The following is a 23,326-nucleotide window of genomic DNA, read 5'->3' as shown; positions in this document are numbered from 1 at the left end:
CGTGAGGCTGTGTGTGTGTGTGTGTGTGTGTATGTCACAGGGTGTGACTGTGTGTGAGGCAGAGTAGCATGTGTGAACCTGAGAGGCTCTGAATGACAAAGACTTCGTGTGTGTGTTCATGTGCATGCACACACACACACACACACATAGGAGAGAAAGCACAAGGACACAAACCAACGAACATGAGTAGAAAAGGAGAGAATGGGCAAGATAAGCCAGAAATGAAAATATAGGCCACACATCAAACAAGAACAAAGAATTCTCCCACTTGGCAAGGTTCTGGGAAAATAACACTGTTTTCACCAATATTTTGTACAATGAACATTTATGGAATGGCTTTGCCACGACTATGAAACATTGTGATGGCTTCATGTGAAGGTTTTGCCATGAATAGGAATGTGATGGCTTTGCCATGTGATTTGGTGGCTTTGCCATGGACATGAAGCGTTACCGAGGGTGTTCGAAAAGCCTGGGGCTTGGTCAGGAAGTTCTGCCTTGGCCTTGGCTCTAGCACATACCAGCTCCGTTGACAGAGCGCTTCCCTCCCCTGTGGTGGGGGGCTGCTGGCCTCGGCCCTGCCCTGCGGCGAGGCTGCAAACGGACAGGATGGTGGCAGCCACAGAGCCCTAGTGTGGATACGACACGGCCACCGTGGTCAGATGGCCTGGGTTTGAATCCCAACTCTGCCTTTTACCAGCCAAACACACGTGGCATTGGTTCACTCTGGGCCTCAGTTTCTTCTGTTGTTAAACGGGGATGAACAAGAGCACCTCAGAGCTGTGACACTTCTGAGAGGTTTCATATCAGTGGCTCAGCAGAGGGCATGCAACCAGGGAAAGCTTGGCAAATATGAGCTACTGTTAAATGTGGATGCAGCTGACAGCTGAAAAATATGGGTCCCCTTTAGAGGTGCTGTGTCTTTGCCACCCCCTGGAGAAGGGGCTCCTCCCCTGGAGAAGATCAGTGTCACAGCCCAGAAACAAGTCTAAAGATGAAGAAACCAGAACTTTTTCAAGAGTTTTCAGGAACAGGAGGCAGAGGGGCATTCTGACCCCATGACTTTCTGCCCCCTCCTCAGTTCTGCTAGCAGAGCACATTAATCCATTCGCTGGATCAAAATGTCCCAGAGGACAGAGCCTGGTCTGGATTCTGGGAGGGGCAACCAGCACGTTGCTACAGGTAAGTCATGCTGCCTGTCCTTGTCTAGAACTCACAAACTTATTGGACTTCTGGACCTTGTGCTGCCCACTCTCGGACCCCTTGCCCTCTCAGCCTCCTGGGTGCAGAGCAGCCCGGCTCACGACCTGGCCGGCACTTCGCACTCGCGTCTGTGCTCGCACATTTACCACCTGCTCTGCCGCCCAGAAGGTTCGTCTAGTTTGTAGTCACAGTTTCAGGCCCTAGAACAGAGCTCTGCCCAGGTCACATCCTTACCACATAAGCCGTGAAAAATAAACGACAGGAAAACGTTTAGAAATGTTCGTTACCTGCCGAAAACCGGGTTGAGGGTGTTGGGGATGTAGTGGTCTCGATCTTCGATTACCTTTTTGCCCAGTGTTATTTTTATATAAGGGTCACACTGCAGGGACAAAACAGAAGGTAAGCTGTGTCACCAAGGGGTGTAGGTTCAGGGCAGTTTCTGGGGCCGACTCAGAGGAGCCACCACAGTCCTCCCACCCTGAGGGAAAGCTGGTGGCTGGGGCACATGGCCGAGGTGTGAGAGATGTGCCCCTTGGGGCGGCACACAGCCAGCCGCCTGCAGAGAAGCGGTGTGGGCTGAAGAGGCGGTGGCAGCGGGGAGGGACCCAGCCTATCTCCTCCAGGTCACATCTGTAAAATGAGAAGCATGAACCAGAGGATCCAAAGCCCCTTCAAGCTCTCTCGGATAAATCCCCGCTGGGACAATCCTCCTCAATACCTTGTTTGGATAGAGTATCTTTCCCCCTAGTGAGATAACAGACGCCCCAAAAGAAAGAACATGACAATTATTGTGGCTGATGACTGTAATTATCCTGCTACAGGAGAAGGCCCCACACCCAAACTCTTACCAGACCATTGTTGTCCTGGGGCTGGAGTTGTAAGCCTCGAACAATGTAAATCCGAACCGTGCATTCCTGTGGGACGCTGTCAGGTAATTCCCGAAACTGCCTGGGAGGGGCCGGCACACTGGGGTCATCCGAGAGGGGGTAGATTCTGAAGGAGCCCTAAGAAAGAGACACACAGATGTCCTCACAAGGGCCCGAAGAAAGAGGCACACAGATGTCCTCCCAAGGGCTGTGGCGGCCTGGGCAGAGGGCTCCTGCCCTCCACACTGCGCACGCTCTGGGGCAGCCCCTGGGGTTGGTGGCGGCGCTGCCTTTTCTGAAAGAAACGATGCGAATTGCACTACATTCCAGTGGGGAATGTAAAATGATGATAAAGCACTGAACTGATCACAGGGAGAAGGGCAGGGCCAAGCAGGGAGACCAGGAGAGCACATCAGCAAGAGTTGGATCAGGGCGGTGGGAAATAGCACATACTTTGAAGATAGGAATAAAAGTGATTATTTTTTCAACCCAGTCAAGTACAAAGGATGATTTCCCTTTTCTGGCGGCACCCCGGTAAGCCCTCCAGACCCCAGGCAAGCTCCTGTTCATCCCTCAGGTCTTATCTAAAAAGTATCACTTCTTCCAGGAAATCTCTGGGGACTGTCTCCTACACTGGCTCTTCCCACGCGCACTCACTCCCGCTGCAGCACTGACCCCCGCCTTGTACTTGTCTATTTATTGTCGACATTCAAGCCCGGGAGCTTCCTGAGGGTAGGAACTATGTCTTGTTCATCACTCTAAAACCCAACGTAGGGCTGGAGAGGTCACCGGGGTGCAAGAAAGGTTTTTGGAATGAGTGAGCCGGCAGGCCAGCTTGACAGGCCATAACCCTTATCGTGAAGCCTGCTCTTAAGCACAAGAGAGAGCAGTCCAGTTGGATTCAGACCCTGTGGGTCTTGGTTCCAGTTCCACTCGTTCCGCAAAGCAGTGGGAAGTGAGCACTTACTATGCTCTGTGCCAGGTCCTGGGGACCCAAACGTGAACTCAGGAAACCCAGCCTGGCACAGGAATGTGAAATAGGCTTGCCTCTCAGGCCTTCTTGGATTGCTTGCTGGGACACCGCAGGGACAAATATGGGGACAGGGACGTGGATCGGGGGGAGGTAGGGTAGAATGTTCGGATGGATTAGCAACGTCGGCTCTTGGGAAGGATTAGAAGTACAGCACAGCTGCCTGGGACTTGCCCTGTGCGGTCGGAGGGAGGGACAGTCACAAAAGCCCTGTGAAAGGTGCTTTAATGGTGACTGACGCCAGACCTGTGGGATCCCACGGCAGCAGTGAGTCACTCCACAGGAAGCGACTAGGGGACACTTCACAAAGAAGGTGACACCTGAGCTGGCTGTGAAAGGGGGGAGTAGGAGTCTGTCAGACCACGAAGAGGAAGAGCCTGTCCCAAGGCTCCCAGCAGAGAGGACAGGTGTGCCCCGGGGCTGGGGAGAGGTCCTGAGTGGCAGGGCGGGGCGGCCAGGGAGCCCAGTGGCTTGGGAAAGGCCAGCTCTGTCTGAGGAAGGAGCTGAGACTTGAGCCATGGAAAGCCAGCATCTTTCGGTAGTCTAGAAACACAGTCACATTGGGCTGCGTGGGGCACGGACTGCAGCGGGACGGGAAGGCGGCGAGGGCCATCCGGTGGGAAGCTGTGGCAGGGCGCCCGCAGAAAGCCTGGGAGGAGGCAGCGGGGAGAGGATGGGGAGACAAGGGCTGGGAGATGCGGAATCTAAGGGACCCAGGCGTAGACGGCGTGGGCGGGGTGCACGGAAGCTACGGGGAGTGGCCTGGAGAGTTCTATCCCAGGGTCCTGTGGCCCTTTTCCTTGTCATCAGCTTCCAGCTTCCTTCAGACGTCAGAGGACATGTCCCTGCCCCAGAGGCTGGTCATCCTTTATCCTAGTTCTATAAAGAAACCAAAAGTGGATTTGAAATAGCACAAAACCCTGTATTTTACTCACCTTAAACTCTCCTACCACAGAAGGGTCTTCATTTTCATCTGATTTGCCTCGGTACAGCTTGAAAGTATCCGAGAAGTCTGTCAGGCCCTCAAATTCTGTTACATCCTCTAGTTCACAGTCGTATACCTGAAAAAAACGTCCACAGAGTCTTAATTTCTCACTAGAATGCAGGTGGCGTCGAGAATCAAAAAGCCCGACAGTACCACGTGGGCCTGGGCAGGTGGCCGGGACACTCTTGCGGCCGGCAGGAGGGAAGAATCTACAACCACTCGGGGAAGACATCTGGCACTTTCTTCTCGAGGTCAGCAGCCAGCTCTTCCATGATGCAGATGACTCACTGCTGCCGTGGGATCCCACAGGTCTAGGGTCAGTCATCCCTAAGGACTGACCCAGGAAAAATGGAAACGTGTCCGCATGGCAGGAGGCGGCCTGAAGCGGCTTCCCTGTCAGGAGAATGGGGACCCACAGGGCGGCGGACCCACACAGTGAACCAGCGCTCGGCAGTAAGGAGGGACAAGCGGCTGGTGCACAGGACGGCAGGATGGATCTCAGAATGACAGGGCTGGGCTAGAAAAGCCAAACACACACAAAAAGCCACACGGCATGAGCCCATTTCTACGGAGTATAAAAATAGGCGAAAGCAATCCACGGTGAGGAAAGCAGATCAGCGGCCTCGCAGAGGGATGGGAAGTGCTGGATGACTATCTGGAAGGAGGTGCCCAGGAGTTCTCTGTGGTGATGAAGTGTTCTCTGCCTTGTTTCGGGGGGGGGGGGTTCACACAGGTGTATACCATTATCACAACCCACGGAATGGAGTCGTTTATTGTACATAAATTTTACCTCCATAAAAAACCAGAAGAAGAGGAAGAACAAGAATGGGAAGGAAGGCAGGCAGGAGGGAGCGAGAGTGGATTTCGGATTCATCTACTCAACCGGTTTGATCGTTTTTCTAAATTAGTGCTTCTTTACGTGCTGGTGTTTCTTAAGCTGCACTGAGATGGTATGATGACAACATGGAACTGTGTGGGGTTTTTCTACTTTGATGGGGAAAATCATTTTAATGGCTAGATAGAATTTCTCATTTTAAAGATCTTTTCTCCCATGCAGTATTCTGAAAACGTTAGCCTTTGCTTCTAGCTAAGCGCATTAATTACAGATTAAAAACATGAATGAGGAATTGGAAACTCCAAACATTAACCCAGGAGATCATAGGTAGCCAGGTCTGCCTAGCTCAACAGCTTGCCTTCCTCCTGGACACACGCGCCCACGGTTGTGAAGGAACGTTACACTCATGTAACAGAATCAACTCTTCAGCTAGTAAAATGGATCCCTGATTGGTGGACAGAATAAAGCATGTTGGCATTTCATGCTGTTCTGCAAGAACATGACTTCTAGGACTCCCTGGGTCGAACTGGATCATTGTTGGCCTCATCCGTGGTGTCGATTCCCAGCCCTCTATCAGTTGCCCCCAGGCCCCAAAGTGGCAGTCACATAACCACAAATCAACAGCTGTCCTCAGGCTCCTGGCAAAGTCATAGCCCATTGCAAGAGGGGCTCCTGGCCCTTCCCCATCAGTCCCTCCGCTGGCCCTTTCGGTCAGTTTTCATGGATGCCAATCCCTCACCCACAGCAGTACAGGCCCAGGTACCTTGAGTTTGGAATAGCCTTTCTGAATATATTGTCCACATTTTTCATGTTCCCCTGTGGAAGCATAAAATTTACTCCACCAGTCAACGATTTCTTCCTCCTAATGAAAGACACATCGAAATGGAAAAATCTTTAGTGTTGACATGGATTTGCAATCAAGGAAAACCCACATGTAATAGGTTAAGAGAAATCAGTACTTCTGAACCTGACACAGAGGACAGTATAGGACTTTTACTGACATGTACCATGGATTCAGGATTCGGGATTCTTCCACCCAGAAGCTGCAGGGGAAATGACCATTGTCAGCGGCCGGTGAAATGTGTTTGGCTCTAATGCCCACAGCGATCCTAGATGTTTGCTTACATCTTACAGATACAACCTACTCATTAGTCTGATTTTAGTTTTTCATCCTGTTGACTTGATATTAAATATACAAACAAAACTCCCATATGTTTTCTACTATTTCATTTCTTTTTAGCCAGCGGTGCATTATAAAACAAAGCTAAGCTGAGCTGTGGAAAAACTGGTTCTAATTCAAGTCCCATCCTTTACAATATAAGCCATACCCTCATGGTACAAGCCATACCGGCTTGGGCGAGTTGTCCGATAGCTCTGAGTCTCAATTTCTTCATCCACTGAGTGGGGGAATAACACTGCCTGCCTCCATCTATTCCAGAGAGTTGTTTTGGGAATCAGATAAGATTATCAGGAGAAAGAGCTTTAAAAAATGATAAAATATGGGGCACCTGCTTGGTTCAGTTGTTTAAACCTCTGACTCTTGCTTTCGGCTCAGGTCATGGCTTTAGGGTCCTGGGATCGAGCCCTACGTCCCGCTCCCCACTCAATGGTGTGTCTGCTTGTTTCCCTCTCTCTCTGCCCCCCCATGCTCTCTCTCAAATCAGTGAATCTTAAAAAATATATTTAAAAATGATAAAATATGAAATAAAAATGGGTCCTTTAGACCAGTGGCTCCCAGCCCATCCTTGGGTGAGTCCTGGGCATCCAATATGCCTTCAAAAATTCGTCAGGCGATTCTAACACACAACCAGTTGTTCAGAACCTCTGGTTTCGCTGGGTGGTTCTTGGTTGTAGAGGGGACAGCATATCAGAGTCACTTGTAAAACACATTTGAACTGTAGAAGCCTGTAGTTTATAAAATGCTGCCAAAAATTTCACTCAAATTTCTAACAAGAATAGAGCCTCCTCAGGCCCACTCATTGCTCACTCAGTCTCGGTGGGGGCGAGGGGGAGAAGGAACACTCAAGAAAAGCTATTTCTTATCTGTGTGCTGTATGCATGCACACACACACACACACACACTTCTTTCCCCTTTATAGTCAGTAATCCAACGCTGGATTTAAAATAAGTTTCTTTACATACCAGCTACAGACAGAAAATCTAAAATGAATCTTAAATCTAGCAAAATGTGTAAAATAATTACCTTTTCTGTCAGCTGTTTCTCACGAGATTCACAGGAAGAGGGCAAACCATAGACGGTCACACGGACATGGACACGCCATGAGCATTAGGTTTGAAGAGAAAGAGAGAAGGAGAAATTAGTTTTCACGCATGCTTTGTATTATCAACATTTTTGATGGATTATTTAGAATATCTAAGATGAGCTCATAATTAAACACACCTTATTGGTTTTTTCTCTGAAAATGTGCAAATGAGTTACGAATAGTATTAAAATGAAAAGCCTGGAGGTAGCCACCCACATTCCATGGTTTCGAGAGTCAGCTAATCTCACTGCCAGCACAGCGGTCACAAGACGGGAGTGTTGGGGGGTTGGGCACCTGGTAGTCCATCTGCTCATCACCCTGTCCCGAACTTTCCATTTCATTTAGCTCCTACAGTATTCTTCAGCTGGGCCTAATTCTTATCCCTTCACAGATTCTTGTTATGGGATGTTCGTGTCTAGCATGGCTGCAATTTCATCATGTAGGAACCTTTCCTTGCTTTCTCCCCATGCCTGCACCAAATACAGATCCGTCCGCCATAACTTTTCTAAAATGTCAAGTCTCTCACGGTCAAATGCTTCTGTTTGAGTCTGTGAGGAGAATCCATCCCTGATCTCAGGGCACATCCTAGAGATGAGAGACCAGTGAGCTAGGATGTGGAGCCTGAGTTTCTGGTTGGAGCCTGCTGGTACATCACCCAAGATCACCTCAGTCTGAGGGACTGCTAGCTAGACCCCTTGCTGAAATTCTGACTTCGAGTTCATGTCTCATGTGAGGAGAGAACAGTTCACTACAGGCACTCCCTACGGCTGTTGTATGAGGGGGCCATGGGCTTCCTCTGTAAGCAGCCTCACTGGTTTCTGATGGACATTTCTCCAGCACACAGAATTGCCAAGAGAGGCAGAGAGACCGACAGATGCCACGATTCCTTAGATTAGATTCGTCCCAAAGCAGGATTAAGGGTTAAATCACAGCCAAATGGAGATTTTGGAGAGAGGCATTTTACATCAAAAGGGCATTCACATTCCAAACGGTTCCTGAATTTTTAAAAAAGATTTTTAAAGTCCATTTATTCCCAACTATTTTCAGTGATTTGAAATCATTTCGAAGAAAAGAAGAGCTCATGAGTTAAAAAGCGCAACTCAAAACAAATGCCTGATTTTAAACATGAGGATTAACACGGGAGAATCTATCCCCACTTGGCTGCTCATTAGTTCATGCAGAAAAGTTAACCGGAGTAACTTGCTTTATGGTCTCTGCATGGCAAGAGTCTCCCTTGGGCTTACAACAGTCACATTTGTTTAAAGATCGCCTTTCACTCCAAAATCTAGTATTAGAAGGAGTCTGAAAGGAGGAGTCCAGCGTGTATCCCGAGGTCCCCGCAGTCCCAAGCAGCTTCGTGCATTTCCTTCTCATGCATACATACATGCACTGTCCTTGGAGAAGCCATTTTGCCGAGTGCTGTAGACATACTGCTTAAGCACTGGAATTGGAAGGTAACTGTTGAAACGGCCACATAGGAACGACCACGCTACCCAGCAAGCACTTCTTGGCTTGCCCCAAGTACTTATTTCTCACTTCTCTTGTGGTCGTGCTGAGCCCAACTTAACAACTCCCAAGGTGCTCACAGGGGAATGGTGTGTGTTTTTGTGAGCACAAACGAGACTGGCCCCCGAAGCCCTCACCTCCGCTCGCGTCAGTAGCACTGTGAGTTCTGTCCCGCCCTCTCCATCTCCCCCGCCTGGGCCAGGGGGAGCAGACGTAAACACAGGTCAGGGGCACGAGGGAAGCAGCGGCAGCAGCGTATTAGGGGCGCTTCCAAAGCTCGCCCGGTCTCGTTTGACGCTGCATCCGTGCGTACTGTCTCCCTGGTAAACAGGTGGAATCCGATTTCTAGGGCTGATTCCAACCAGCCTTTCTTATGGACACAGAGTACATCAGCGAGATGTTAGCAGAGCAAGCCGATTAAAGCCATTTACAGGGTGGTCGTCCCCCCTTATCTGCAAGACATACATTCCAAGACCTTCAGCGAGTGCCTGAAACGGCGGGTAGTACCGAACTGCAGATACACATGTTCTGTCCTAGACACACATACCTACAGTCAAGTTTAATTTACAAACTAGGCACAGTAAGAGACCCATAATAAAACAGAACAATTGTAACAGTACACGGTAGTGACTTATGTGGATGTGGGGTCTCTCTCAGAACAGCTTCTTGTGCTGAACTCACCCTTCTCGTGATGATGGGCGATGATAAAATGCTACGTGGTGAGAGGACAGGGGGCGGATGATGTAGACACTGTGACGTGGCGTTAGGCTACGACTGACCTTCTGGTGATCTGACAGAAGGAGGACCATCGGCTTCCGGACCTGCCACTAACCGTGGGTCATGGAAGTCACGGAAAGCGAAACTGCAGATAAAGGGGGACTCCTGCCTGAACGATGGTGTTCCAAATACTACCTACCTAACACTGCCCAATGTACCTTCCACTCCCACCCCCGATCCTGTGAGGCGCCAACTTAGATGCCATGATGTAAAGGAAACTTTCACAATGTATTGTTGCTAACCCAGTCATCTGTTAACTCTTATTAAGAAATGAGTGAGAATACTGGCATAGATCGGCCTTACTCTTCCTGACCACCCCCCCACGAGGGCTGCTGAGGACACAGCAGGCATGAATAACAAGGTTGGACAATGGGAAGCAGGAAAACTGGAGGCAGATTATAGAATAGGATCTAAAACCGCCTTGTTCCAGAGCGGTTGTGAAAATGTATATAAAGGGCCTTATGGATACAACCCTTAACGTCTCCCTGGGCCACTACTGTTTAGTTGGGAATACGTGAGGTCGCTTACAAAGTGAACGTGGTCACTGTGCAAATTTGGTGTTGCCATTTGCGACTGTGGAGGATTCCTAGGGAAAAGCATCAGATACACAGCTCTGCAGTGCTGGCTGTGGGGACCACATTTAATATGGTCCAGTTGTTAGTGAACTTAATGAAGTGGGAAGGAAGTGAATTTTTTAAAAAGGCACTGTTTATGGACATAACATATTAAAGCGCAATCATGTGCATTTTTTGGCCAGTTTGCACATTAAAACATGCTGTCAAAGTCTATCCTAAATGCCAACACAAACAGGGAGATATTTGATGTTTTCTTTTTTCTGGACTGAGACCTTTTTTACATTTTTTTTCCCTTTCCTTCTTGTAGAATTGGCTGGAATGGTTCTAAAATAGCGTCCTGAGTGAGCATTTCCACCAATTTCTTCACTTTGAAACCACAGCGAGTAGAAAAATCTAAGATACCCCATAACCCGGGCAAATTGGGTCACTAAAAATCCATGATGCTTCTCCTTCATGTAGGGAAAAAAACTCTCTGCTATATGCATCCCTGTTCTGAATGTTCGGTGCTATAAATTGTCTCCCGAAATTTCTCTTTCTAGCACATGGTATCATTCAGCCTGTCCACACCAGTGGTTCTGAGACCCGTCAACACGTCAGAGACATGTGGAGAGATTTTTAAATACACTGACGTCTACTAGGCCCTCTTCCTCCTGGAGGGTAGGGCCTGGTCCTGTTTTAAGTCTCCTGGGTGACCCAGGGTAGAGGACACCAGTCTACACAACGTCATCTTAACTACTGATGAGTGTAAGCTTCGGGTTCTTTATTCTACCTCTCTAAACTGGCTTGGTTATTATTATTTTAATTGCACTGAAGGTTGATTGACTGAATTCGCCCAATACCTCGCCACCTGGAAAATAAAACTGACATTATCGAACAGTCAGTTCTGAAACCTACCTTTGAAGCCAGTAATGGTTTGGTGTCTTCTATTTCGATGACCACATCCCGGCAGGGTGGGGCCGACAGAAGGGAAGCTGCAAGGCAAACAGTTTCTCACCTAAGATGCTTGGAAAATATAGGAGTGAACATTCTAGTCCAAGTTCAAGTTCAGCAGTCACAGGGGAAGGTAGAGTTTCCTCATGGGTGGGGACTTCCTGAGTAGAGGCCCACACCCGAATGGAGAAGGTAACCCAGTAACTCATCACTTTTCCCAAAGCGTGATGTAGGGTTAGACATCTTTAAGGAACGATATGGCCCATTTTTCTCTTGTCTTGGACAATGAGCTCAGTGCCTGTACATAGGAAGGACTCCAAAAAGAATGGTGTCAGTTGTGTCAATACATGTCTTTAGGAGGCTGGTTGTGGGGAGGGGAACCTACATCTACAGGAGCCTCAGTTTCCTGGCATCTGTTCCCAAGACACAGAAGGGCCAAGCAGGGCGAATAGTTGCCCACGTCAGGTCTGCAGGCGCAAGGGGCTCACTCCACCCCTGTTCCCACAGTGTGTGCACTGGGGGGAGGCATCACCCTGGCTGTAGGCATTTCACAGAAGACAGCTGACCTTTGAACAACATAGGTTTGAACACTGTGTGGGTGCACTTATATGTGGATTTTTCTTCAATACAGTACAGTACTGTAAGTGTATTTTCTCTTCCTTGTGATTTTCTTTCTTTCTTTTTTTTTTTTTAAGATTTTTTAAAAAATTTATTTATTTGACAGATCACAAGTAGGCAGAGAGGCAGGCAAAGAGAGAGAGAGGAGGAAGCAGGCTCTCCGCAGAGCAGAGAGCCCGATGTGGGGCTCGATCCCAGGACCCTGGGATCATGACCTGAGCCGAAGGCAGAGGCTTTAACCCACTGAGCCACCCAGGTGCCCCCCTTGTGATTTTCTTGATGTTTTCTCCTCTCTAGCTTACTGTATGTAAGAATACAGCATATAATACATACAACATACAAAATATGCGCTGATGGACTGTTTATGTGATTGGTATTTAAGGCTTCCGGTCAGCAGGAAGCCAGTGGAAGTTAATCTTTAGGGGACTCAAAGCTGTACGTGGATTTCTGACTGCGTGAGGGTCAGCGCCCCTACCCCCCGCGTTGTTCAAGGATGAACTGTATTTGTGGATCTGGGTTTTGGGAGTAGAGCAAGGGCTCAAGGGTAGCTCCTGGACTAGCCAGGTTTTTTTCATCGAAGCCTCAACCTGGGCTAGGGGTGTGGTGAGGGGTATGTCTACCCTTTCAGGAAGATGGCACTGGGCAGTCAGTTTGGCTCCCAGAGGCCAGCACCTAGACAGAATGAACTGTCAAGCCAAAGGAAGTTTCTGTTTAACCCACCCATGTAGGACAGAAGACAGGGGAGGAAAGACACATTTTTAGGTCGGTACCATGTGCCAGGCAGTGGACTAAGCCTTTTTCATACTTTATCTCATTTAACCCCTCAATAATCCCGTAGAATATAGGGGCACCTCAGTGTGGCTCAATTGGTTAAGTGGCTGCCTTCGGCTCAGGTCACAATCCCAGGATACTGGGATTGAGCCCCACACTGTGCTCCCTACGCAGAGGGGAGCCTGTTTCTCCCTCTCCCTAGGCCCTCTCCCCTTACTTGTGTTCTCGCTCACTGTGCTTGCTCTCATAAACAAACAAATAAATAAATAAACAAATCTTTAAAAAAAAAAAGTCCTGCAGAATATGCACCATTATTTCCATTACAAAGACTAAGAAACAAACTGAGGCTAAGGGAATGCAAGTTATATGCTTCAAATTAAACACTTAGAAGTGGAAATAGATGACCTAGGGCTGTGTGACCCCAAAGTCTGTGTTTTAACGTACCAGAGCCCAGAGCAGAGTAGGTGCTCAGTGAATGCTGGAAATGATCAGGGGGACCTTGGGGAGGCTGGGGAGACTGACTGTTCAGTAAATACTGAACATCTATGAAACCCCAGTTGCTATGAGAGGTCATTTTACACCCACACAGAACCCCTGCATCTATCAGCAGTCTCTGTCTCCCCCCCAAACTCCTGACACACACACACACACACATACACACACACACACCCCTCAGAATGTGACAGCTAGTTGGGCAGGCAAGTGGGAACACAACTGTATTCGAGTTCCTTCTTACCAGCTCTCTGCTTTACCAGCCTCACAGCAACAAAGCCTTAAGAACAGGAGGAAAAAGTTACTCTGTAAGCTTCAACATTAAGCCAGCCAAATACATTCCTCAGTTCTTACCCTATTACTAGCTTTAAGAAAGGACCAGATTGATTTAAAATAATAGATTCTGGTCTTGGGAACATTATGCTTCTCCCACCCCATACTCCTTAAGGATTTCCCTCTTCCAAGACTTCTCTGAAACCCTGACCACACTTCACGTTAATTACATACAGTCACTAACCAGGAGACCTCTGCCCGAGGCCCAACCCACCCAGCCCCCTGACCAATAGACACCAACAGGTTGACACTCAGAGGCCAGAGAAAGATTACAGAATTCATGATTTCACACATTTGGATCAAACAACTTGGTCTCAGGAAAGCACTAGGAAAAATGCTAGGACAACAGTTTCTCTCCCATTTAGTAACCCCAAACACAACAATGCTGCAGTGACAATAATCCTTGTTGTTACAAAAATGTTGCTATTTTAGGTATTATCGATTCAACACAAAATGCTCGGCATGGGAAATTTCTGGGTAAACTCATGTAGGTTTTTTTTGTTTTGTTTTTTTAATGCCTAAGTGTGATTGTGGATTTTATTTTTTCCCCTTCCCTTAATCAGGGACATAGGATGCTCAGAGCCATATAACAGATGAGTTTCAGATATCTGCTCTGTAAAATCAATACCAAACCTTCTAGAAGATTAAATAGAACTTAGCACTGCAACTGCTTAAACAGAAGACATCTGTTTCAGTCTTGAGGCACCGCGCTCAACTGAGTGAGTGTGTCTGGATTCTCCACGGGGCCTAATCTCATGATGCTAGGGGCCCTGGGACCTTGTTCCCTGTTGTGTCCCAGTCCCCAGCCCCTAACATGGACCCTGTACCTAGTAAGCTACAAACGAGTCATTACTGAATGGGCAATAACAAAATGCTATTCACTAGCTATTATTTCTTGGGAGCCTAAGCTAAGTATTGTGCTCGCTCTATCATCTACTTACTAATCCCGTGACCTAAGGCAAGCCATTTAAACTCAGCACGCGTCAGGTTTTCCTCCGTGGGTAACCATGAAAGAACATTTTTCCAGTTACATCACAATCATGGGATGGTATTCCCAAGGCCGACAGGTGGAAAGCTATAAAACCCCTCCCCTCACTTCAGTGCTCACGAGGGGACCCCTGGAGTTCCACATCAAAACATTTGTCACGTTGGACTGCGACCTCACTTCCTTGTCTCTCTTCTCTGCTTGATACACGACAACCTGAGGAAGCCTTTGACATTTCCTGCAGAGACACCGAATGTTCGGCCAGGGACAGGTTCCTTCAGAAGGTAGTAGTCTGAGCACTGGATTCCCCCCAAAACAAGGTGGGAACTGAGACCCACCTCTGCCACGTACTACCTATATTACCTTGGGGAGGTTACACAGCCCGCTGTAAATCCAACTGTTTGCTCACCCGCATGTGCATTTTCATCTGGGAAAGATTAAATCAGGTCACCCACAAGAAGCCCCAAATGGTATTTATAGACTCGCCTCTTACCTTTCAACTGCGGCACAAGATCCTCCTTTCCCGCGTACGGGTCACAGCGAAAGCGGTCCAGATGATCGATGGTGCACTGGCCGACGACAGGCTTCCGCCCGAACTGCCTGTGGTCGATGACCTTGATCACCAGTGGGGGCATGTACAGCTCCTCCTTGGGCAAGAACTGGGGGGTGGGGGGTGTGTGTCACAGAACCAGGCGTCACTCATCCATACCCTACCAAAGGGACTGACCCAGACTCTGTTGGCCCATTTGATGTAGCTCTGGGGACTCATAGTAGGAGCTCAGGAACGTGTGTACAGGCAAGCGGTGTCATACCTAGGACATGAACCTCGAGCCAGACTGCCTGGGGTCAAACCCTCCCTCTGCCCCTAGGAGCTACATGACCTCAGCTCTTCAAGGCCCCAGTCACGTCCTCAGTCACAGATGGTCACACCGCTGCCTGTGACCCACTTAGCCTAGTGCATTAGGACCGGGCTGTGCTCTGGGACACCGTGCAGTTTGTGTGTCATCAGAATGAGCTCGCAGTTAGAAGGAACTGAGATAAGACTCCAAGCTCCTTTCCCCCTGATTCCTCCTGTTCCTCCACGTGGAACTTGGTGGCCTTAGTGACATTGTCTGATTAGGGAATTGTGGGCTGGTCCTGGGTGTGCCTGGTAGGGGCTCCAGAGAAAGCTTCACCTCCGGCCTTGCACAGGAGGAGAAGCTGGGGTTGGTGGAGCGGCTCTCGTCACTCCCGCTGAGACTAGATTCAGACCGGAACTTGGGGCAGTGGGCACGGCTGGGTGGAGTGGCCTGAGGCCATCACTTTGGGATTCTGGCTTGGAGTGTCCAGGTACGCCCCACCTGCAGCACCGTAGGGGAAAGAGCATGGACTTTGGAGTTGAAGGAACCCAAGTTCAGATTCTGGCCACCTGCTTGTCAGCTGTGTCCCTGCATAAATGAGTTAACTTCTGGGTTTCCTCCAAAGGGGGTGTATGAGGACTGAAAGCCGCCTGCCCAGATGGGCAAGAGTAAAGGTGACATGTGGTTGGTCGTCACCTCCAACAGAAGGGCCGCAGCCCCAAGGGCGTGGCCTGATGCTCACTGTGGGACTTGGATAAGGTGCCCCTCTCTCTAGCCCTCAGTTTCTTCATCTGTAACAGCAGGCATTAAACCCCATGACCCTAGAGTTTGAGAAGGGTGTGTTAGCGACACCACATGACTAGGGAGGGAAACAGAATGTGCAGGTGCTGGGCCTCTGCTCCATCACGCTAAGGAAATGCCTTGATTTTCCCTCTTTTATACAGTACAGTGAGAAAGGAAGTCTTTTCTTAAAAAAACAAAACAAGGGACACCTGGGTGGTTCAGTTGGTTAAGCTGCTGCTTTCAGCTCAGGTCATGATCCTAGGGTCCTGGGATCAAGTCCTGCACTGGGCTCCTTGCTCAGGGGAGAACCTGTTTCTCTCTCTGCCTCTGCCTGCCACTTTGCCTGCTTGTGCTTTCTCTCTCTCTCTCTCTCTGACAAATAAACAAATAAAATCTTTAAAAAACAAAATAAAACACTAAGAATGTAACTGCTTTCAAAGCAGAAGGACCGGGTGATCTCTTCTGGCTGCAAAGCCCTGTGGGATCTATGACAGAGGGCCGTGAGCTGGATCTGACTCTGTCCCTTCCTAACAACCACGCGGGGACCTCCATGGAGCCAAGTGGGTGCCCTCCACTAGAGGTGGGGCACGTCACGGGCCCCATTGCCCTAAGCAGGCTCTGCAGCTGTCCCTTCCCCGCCAGCCAATCCCCGTCTGGATGCTTCCAGTCCACGTACACCTGCAGGGGCAGGACTGGGGGTCCGTGTTCCACCCTCCAGGGCAGGGACCAAAAGCCTGTACTTGAGAGCTGACTAGATGGGAAGTTTATTCGAGAAAGACATAAGTATTCTTCACAAATATTTATCACTGGAGATGTGTGAAGCTTCAAGAAACCATTACCTACAGTGTGAGAATCTGAGGGAGAAAAGTCACTGGCAGGCTGAATCCAAGGCAGGGTTTTTCTAGTTGCTGTCAGAGTTTAGAAATAAATAAATTATATGTGTGTGGCATTGGGGGGGGGGAGATGTGATCTCTATATATTCACATGCTGAATACAATTCAGCTACTCAACACACATGTGCTATTAGAATACTGTACCACTTTCATGAAGAGAACAGAACTCGGGAAGTTGGGTGTCTTCTTTAGGTTTTTGATCACAACTGATTCTACCCTTTCCCCTCCACACTCCACAATGAGGCTGGGGGAGGTGATCGAAGCCATCTGGTAGTTTTTCATGTTTCTTAAGCCCCAAGCTAGAATCTAAGAAAGCAACATTAAGAGAGAGGAGGAAAACTCAGTGAATTACAAATGATATACAAAGGAAAAATTCTTCCTTTATAACTGGTAAATTCTTTAAGACTGACTTGTACAGATTTCCCTAAAATCTCTGAGACTCTTATCCTAGAAAGCCTGTAGGTCATGCAGAGAAAGCAGTTTTGTCCCTCTTCTTCGGCCTGAGCTGCTAAAATGCAGAGCAGTGAGGGGTGCAGGAATTGAATCCTGGCTGGGAACCCTGGCAAGCGTGGAAGCTCTCCATCCCGTCTGCCAACAGGACTGACGGGTCTTATCTACCACAGGGTCATTCTGTGGATCAAGTGTAAACTCCTTAACATGGTGTCTGATGTACAAGCATTCAAAAACGAAGGCTGTTACTTAAAGCTATTTGCTTTGGTCCTCAGGATCTCTGAGCAAGACAGCCTGAGAAGGGAAATCTCAGCGTAACAGCAGCTTGACCGCACAAGGGGGAGACTTGGGGGCGGACAGGACGCTATCCACGAAGGCACCCGTTAGCTCCAGCAGCCTGTGTCTGCTCTGCCCGGCACGTCACCACTTCCCATTGCTCCCACACCTCTCTTTACCTTCGGCCCCCCAGCGTCGGTGCCCTGCTCTCTGGACACCCGCGTGCGTGCATGCACACACGCACGCACACACACACACACACACACGTGCACACACACACAGGCACGCTGCTCTCAGTCTGCCTTCCCTCTCCCAGCTCTCTAGCTGACAGGGGAAACTCAGCAATCTCCAGCTCCTAGTAAATGAGACCTCTAGATTCCCTCAGGAACGCTGGAATGGACCAGTTCTTATTGCGACAAGCTGTTTCCATGCGTATTTCAGATTTTTGGACAAATTCTCTAGGAAGTTGGAGACAGCAAGAGAATATGTAGCAAGATTCCATTTCCTCTGAGAGAGGCCGGTTCTGTAGCTATGTCATTTGACTTGATCAGTAAAACTGAGGGAAAGCTGCGTACCTCAATAGCAGTGAGCTGAACCACAGGCCGGATCCCCTGGGGGACCATGTATAGATTTGGCGCCCTTTGTGAGGGAAGGATGGGGAGGTTGGAGCCATCCTGTAAAACAAACACGGGAATATCAATGCCTCACGTTAGTTCAAGTAAATGGTGTTATGGAATATTAACATGCATCTTAAACAGCTACAAGGAAAGATGTATGCGTGAGAATTCAGTAAGTACCTTTTGCCTCAGAATCAACTCTGCAGTTACGAGGACATCCCCACAGGCTTTGTCTCCGTTCATTACGGGGTGCCAGAGGAGTTTGGGTGTGACATCCGTTTCTGAGTTTAGTTTTACAAGAGGAGAGCACATGCTTCGTCCTAAAAATTCATCCTTGCCCTAGAGAAACAAGCAATCCTTAAATTCTTCAATAAATATCCTAATAGACCTCCATCATTCCCCAAGCCATCTTAGAAATTCTAAATTACCTACCACTTGGTCATTGTCAAAAAGTTCGATGATAACTTTGGGTGGGTTCTGTAGAACTGTCTGGGGCTCCCCGTAGATTTCAATTTCATCAAATATAATGGTCTGGTCCCATGTGGGATTCAGAGTTGAGTGGATGATCTCAGTGGTTTTGCTTCGATGGAGGAAGGAGACATGAGCGTATGGATCTAAAACAGGAAAAGAGAGTAACCATGTGGCCATGGCTAAAGTCTAGCTCCCCAGAACCCCACATTTCAATCGCACACAGACCCTCTCCACCGCCTGGGAGACAGACTGCCAAAGCAACCTTGGGAAAAAGCAAAGCTGGAGGCACCGTGCCTGGCTGGTTTCAACTATATTAAAAAATTTTAGTTATCAAAACTGTATGATATTAGCATAAAGACAGACACATGGGCCAATAGAACATAACAGAGAACTCAGAAATAAATGCATGCATAGGTGATCAATTAATTTCCAAAACAGGTGCCAAGTGTACACAGTGGAGAAAAGACAGAATGAATTTTTGATAAGGGCACCAAGAATGCACAATGAAGAAAGGATAGTCTCTTTGAGAAATGGTGATTCAGCCACAGGCAGAATAATGAAACCAGAGCCCCATTCTACACCATACACAGAAACCAACTCAAAACAGACTAAATACTTGAGCATAAGACTCGAGACCACAAGGCTCCTAGAAGAATATATAAGGGGTAAGCTTCTTGACATTAGTCTTGGCAATGACTTTTTTGGATCTGACACCAAAAACACAGGCAACAAAAGTAAAAATGAACAAGTAGAGATTGCTCAAAAAAAAAAAAAAAAAAAAAAAGCGCTGCACAGCACAGGAAACAATCAACAAAATGGAAACCCACAGAATGGGAGAAAGTATTTACAAACCACACATCTGATAAGCAGTTAATATCCAAAATATGCAAGGAACTTATACTAAATGGCAAAAAGCCCAAATAACCCAATTAAAAAATGGGCAAAGGACCCAAGGAGATGTTTCTCTGAAGAAAACCTACAAATGGCCAAAAGGTCCGTGAAAAGGTGTTCAACACCACTAGTCATCCGGGAAGTATGAATCAAAACCAGAATGAGATGTCATCTCACACCTGTTAGGATGTCTATTATCAAAAAGACAGGAGATAACCAGTGTTGGCGAGGATGTGGAGGAAAGGAAAGGCTCGTGTGCTGTTGGTGGGAAAGCAGACAGGTGAGCCACTGTGGAAAACAGTATGGAAGTTCCCTAAGAAATGAAAAACAGCGCTGTCCTATGCTCCAGCAATCCCACGTCTGGGTACTTACCCAAAGCAAATGAAATAATGATCTCAAAGAGCCACCTGGGCCCCCATGTTCACTGCAGCATTACTCACAATAGCCACGGCATGGAAGGAACTAAGTATACACTGACAGATGAGGAAATGAAGAAAATGTGGTATGTATGTATGTATGTATGTATATGGATGCATATAATTCAGCCTTGGAAAAAGAAGGAAATCCTGTCATTTGTGCCAACATGGATGAACCTCGAGGGTCCTCTGCCAGGTGAAATAAGCCAGCCTGAGAAAGACAAATACGTTATCCCTTCTGTGTAGAGGTCTTCCCCACACCTCTGCAAAAACCGATCTAACAGAAACAGAGAGTAGAATGAATGGCGCTTGCCAGGGGCTGGGGGGTGGGGGAAGTGGGGAGTGGTGAGTAGAGAGGTACAGATTTCAGTTGTAAGATAAGTAAGGCCTGAAGACCTAATGTCTAATACGAGGACGACAGCTGCCAAAGGTATCGTAAAACTGCAGTTTGCTTAGAGGGGAGAAGCTGAGTGTCTCCCATTCACAGAAGTAACTCTGTGAGGTGACCAGTGTGTAGTTGTGGGAACCTTTCATAAGGTAGATCAAACTGTCATATTGTATACTTTCAATAAACAATTTTGTCTATGATACCTCAATGAACCTGAAGAAAAGATAAGTAAAAAAGAAGCTTCTGTCTGCTTCTCTCCCATGCTAAAGAAGCTCCCAGAAGTTCTGCAATTGCCTGGGAGCTGACCCATCTGAGCAACAGCCTAACAGCTAACCTGAAGCATTGCATCATCCAAGAGGCTGCTCTGTTTCTAGCACTGCAGCCCCCCTTGAATGGGATGCTTTGTTTTTGCATCGATCATCTATTTTGTGTCTCAAACGGCAAGGTACCTGCTTGAGTTGTAGGCAACTTTAGTCAAGATTTGGGATTCAAGATTCTAACTTTGACTTTCGGTGATTGAGTGCCCCCTGGTGGTGAATATTCAAAAAGGCCTTCAAACCCGGTTTGGAGATGTATGTGTATGAAGAGAGTAACTTGGAGTCTGGTCTAACTGGTAAGAAAAGGAAGCCAGTCACAAACTGGTTACATTACATGCATTACATTGATTACAGTCCACACTCAGAACACAGCTCGCAAGTGACGTGAGCATGCTAGAGTGCCAGGCAACTGCTTTACGAGTTGTTTCCATCAAAGCTCAGCTGGCCTTTGAGTCCTGAAGTGGAAATCTCCCCAGGTCACCTAGATAGCCCCTGAACCATTCATGGTCCCACCAGCAATAGCACAGACCCTCATCAGCAGCCCCCTGGCCTTCTCCCAGCCCTGCCCACAGCCTTCCCCTTGGAACCAGTCCAAAGGCCACGAAACAGGCTGGGTTTCGTGGCTTTATGGTGCAGGGAATTTGGAGAACAGGCCACAGCAAGGTCAAAATGGGAGTCCACACTGGAGTCTACCACTCAAGACTGGTGTTGCAGGCAAATGGGGGAACTTGTGGTCTTTCTGTCAACTTGAGAGAGATACAAAAAATATAGAAAGGGTCTTAACTTACCGATCAGCCCAAGAGCCCAGGGTGTGTGTATGTGTATGTATATCTGTTGTATAAGCAGAGAGCAGAAATTGCTTTTCTTCTTGGTGCTTTTTATTAGTCAATCAATTAATGATTATTAGTCTTAAGAGACTGTCTTCTGGGTATCTCCCGCACCCAGCAACAGGACTCAACATACTCAGTGACTAGTTAATGACTGAGCAGTTTATGTCACACAAATCATACTCATCTCAATATGGAAGGCCCTTCTGATGAGAGAAATTACTAAAAGCAGGCACTTGATGAAAAGCCGAATCAAGCTAGCCAGCTACGCAAATAACATGTAAGATGGAGGTTTTTGCCCCCTTTACCTGAAAAACTATCCTTGTCTAGAGCCATGAGGTTCCTGGCTTGATAGATATAGCAGCGCAGATGGTAAATGTAGACTCCTAAAAAGAACAGGATGGAGGTTACTCACAAGAAACATAACACTATCGACCACAAGTTTTCTGGAATATTTGGAGATGATCCATGTTTCAGATACACGGGTCATTCAAATCTACTTCTCCACACTAAAAAGCATAGGTACTGGTGATGACATGTGTTCCCAAAGGAGTTCTGTTTCCTATAAAATAAAACTAACTTTAAAAATACTACAGTAAGTTCAGTGCAAGTGAATATCACTCTCAAGAGAATATCACTCCTGTTGTAAAACCTTGGATTTAGGCCACTGCTTGTCATCACAGACCTTGGCAATGAAACTTGGTTTCCAAGAGTTATAGAAATAGGGCTTCCTACATTATTCCAGCCCCAGACCTACAAAGCAGCTATCTGTTAAAGGTTCCTTTGAGGGGCGCTGGGTGGCTCAATGGGTTAAGCCTCTGCCTTCAGCTCAGGTCATGATACCTGGGATCGAGCCCCGCATAGGGCTCTCTGGGAGCCTGCTTCCCCCACCCCTCTCTCTGCCTGCCTCTCTGCCTACTTGTGATTTCTGTCAAATAAATAAATAAAATCTTAAAAAAAAAAGTTCCTTTGATACTTCAAAATCTTTATATTCCTGATCCTTGTATTAATAAACATATGCTCCTACCCACCCCCCGCCCCGGCCCCCACTATTCTGGGAGTCAGACTGCTTGAAATCTTGTTTATAGTGCTCTAAGATGAGGACAACAATAACAACACTTTCTAGGGTGGTTATGAAGATTAAATGAGTTAATATACGCACAGTGCATGGTACATGCCAAGCTCTAGATAAGCATTTGCTATCTAGGTCTGCCTAGATAGTAGGTATGCCTCATTCCAAAATTCCTAAAGATTATCCCTGGAACCAACTTTAACTTTTTGAACCTCTTTTTCTAATTAAAACAATCTTTTGGGGAGCTTAATAGAATGAGTACATATTGGACACACTATGTCAGAGTCAATGACTTGATGACCCTTCACCCCAAATATGATTTTTAAAAGTATATCTGAAAAAATCCTCTTCATCAAGTGATGGAAATAAAAGTCATATTTGCATAAAGACATTTTAATCCTATTCGGTGATTCAGAGAGTTTTCTTGAGATAAGTCGTAGTGGCGGAATGCACAAATCCACTTAAGACTTACTGTCAAAGTTACAGGAAACGATGGGAGTGTTTGCCCCAAACACGGCGGTGGCGCTGTACTTCTGCTTGTCCGTGCTCTTCTCGTCTCCATCCTCGGTCGTGTCTGCGCCCTACAGAGGCAGAAAGGTCTGTTAGCAATGCTTCAAAACCAAGAGGCAAGAATTACAAAGAAACAGAATGGCAGTTTTTTTTTTTTTTTTTTTTAAGATTTTATCTATTTGACAGAGAGAGATCACAAGTAGGCAGAGAGGCAGGCAGAAAGAGAGAGAGAGAGAGAAAGAAAGAAACAGGATCCCTGCTGAGCAGAGAGCCCGATGCGGGGCTCCATCCCTGGACCCGGAGATCATGACCTGAGCCGAAGACAGAGGCTTTAACCCACTGAGCCACCCAGGCGCCCGAGAATGGCAGCTTTTAAAAGAGACCTTCCTCATCAGTCACTCCATTTTTA

The 23,326-nt window shown here is 47.6% G+C and overlaps 1 protein-coding gene across 6 annotated transcripts in view; it reads right to left on the bottom strand.

Annotated features, from left to right (window-relative positions):
• The window catches only part of MYOF (myoferlin), a 164,700-nt gene that overhangs the window by 18,486 nt on the left and 122,888 nt on the right, over positions 1–23,326 (bottom strand). For 2 of the 6 annotated variants that reach the window (XM_045068911.1, XM_045068912.1), the window contains 15 exons: positions 22,880–22,988; positions 21,644–21,721; positions 18,458–18,639; positions 18,206–18,364; positions 17,984–18,082; positions 16,827–16,988; positions 14,661–14,826; positions 13,094–13,129; positions 10,933–11,009; positions 8,565–8,621; positions 7,120–7,131; positions 5,680–5,778; positions 4,032–4,157; positions 2,049–2,204; positions 1,488–1,579 (listed from right to left, as the gene is read on the bottom strand). In XM_045068911.1, coding sequence (XP_044924846.1) covers positions 1,488–1,579; positions 2,049–2,204; positions 4,032–4,157; positions 5,680–5,778; positions 7,120–7,131; positions 8,565–8,621; positions 10,933–11,009; positions 13,094–13,129; positions 14,661–14,826; positions 16,827–16,988; positions 17,984–18,082; positions 18,206–18,364; positions 18,458–18,639; positions 21,644–21,721; positions 22,880–22,988 — 1,610 coding nt within the window. The remainder of the gene's footprint in view (positions 1–1,487; positions 1,580–2,048; positions 2,205–4,031; positions 4,158–5,679; positions 5,779–7,119; positions 7,132–8,564; positions 8,622–10,932; positions 11,010–13,093; positions 13,130–14,660; positions 14,827–16,826; positions 16,989–17,983; positions 18,083–18,205; positions 18,365–18,457; positions 18,640–21,643; positions 21,722–22,879; positions 22,989–23,326) is intronic. The other 4 variants (XM_013054731.2, XM_013054732.2, XM_045068913.1 and 1 more) reach the window with 3 other exon arrangements.

The sequence above is a fragment of the Mustela putorius genome, unplaced genomic scaffold (assembly GCF_011764305.1).
Source record: "Mustela putorius furo isolate JIRA1106 unplaced genomic scaffold, ASM1176430v1.1 tig00003909_pilon_pilon_pilon, whole genome shotgun sequence".
In the NCBI taxonomy this organism is placed as follows: Eukaryota; Metazoa; Chordata; class Mammalia; order Carnivora; family Mustelidae; genus Mustela; species Mustela putorius.
This window is presented reverse-complemented; position numbering and strand designations above follow the sequence as displayed.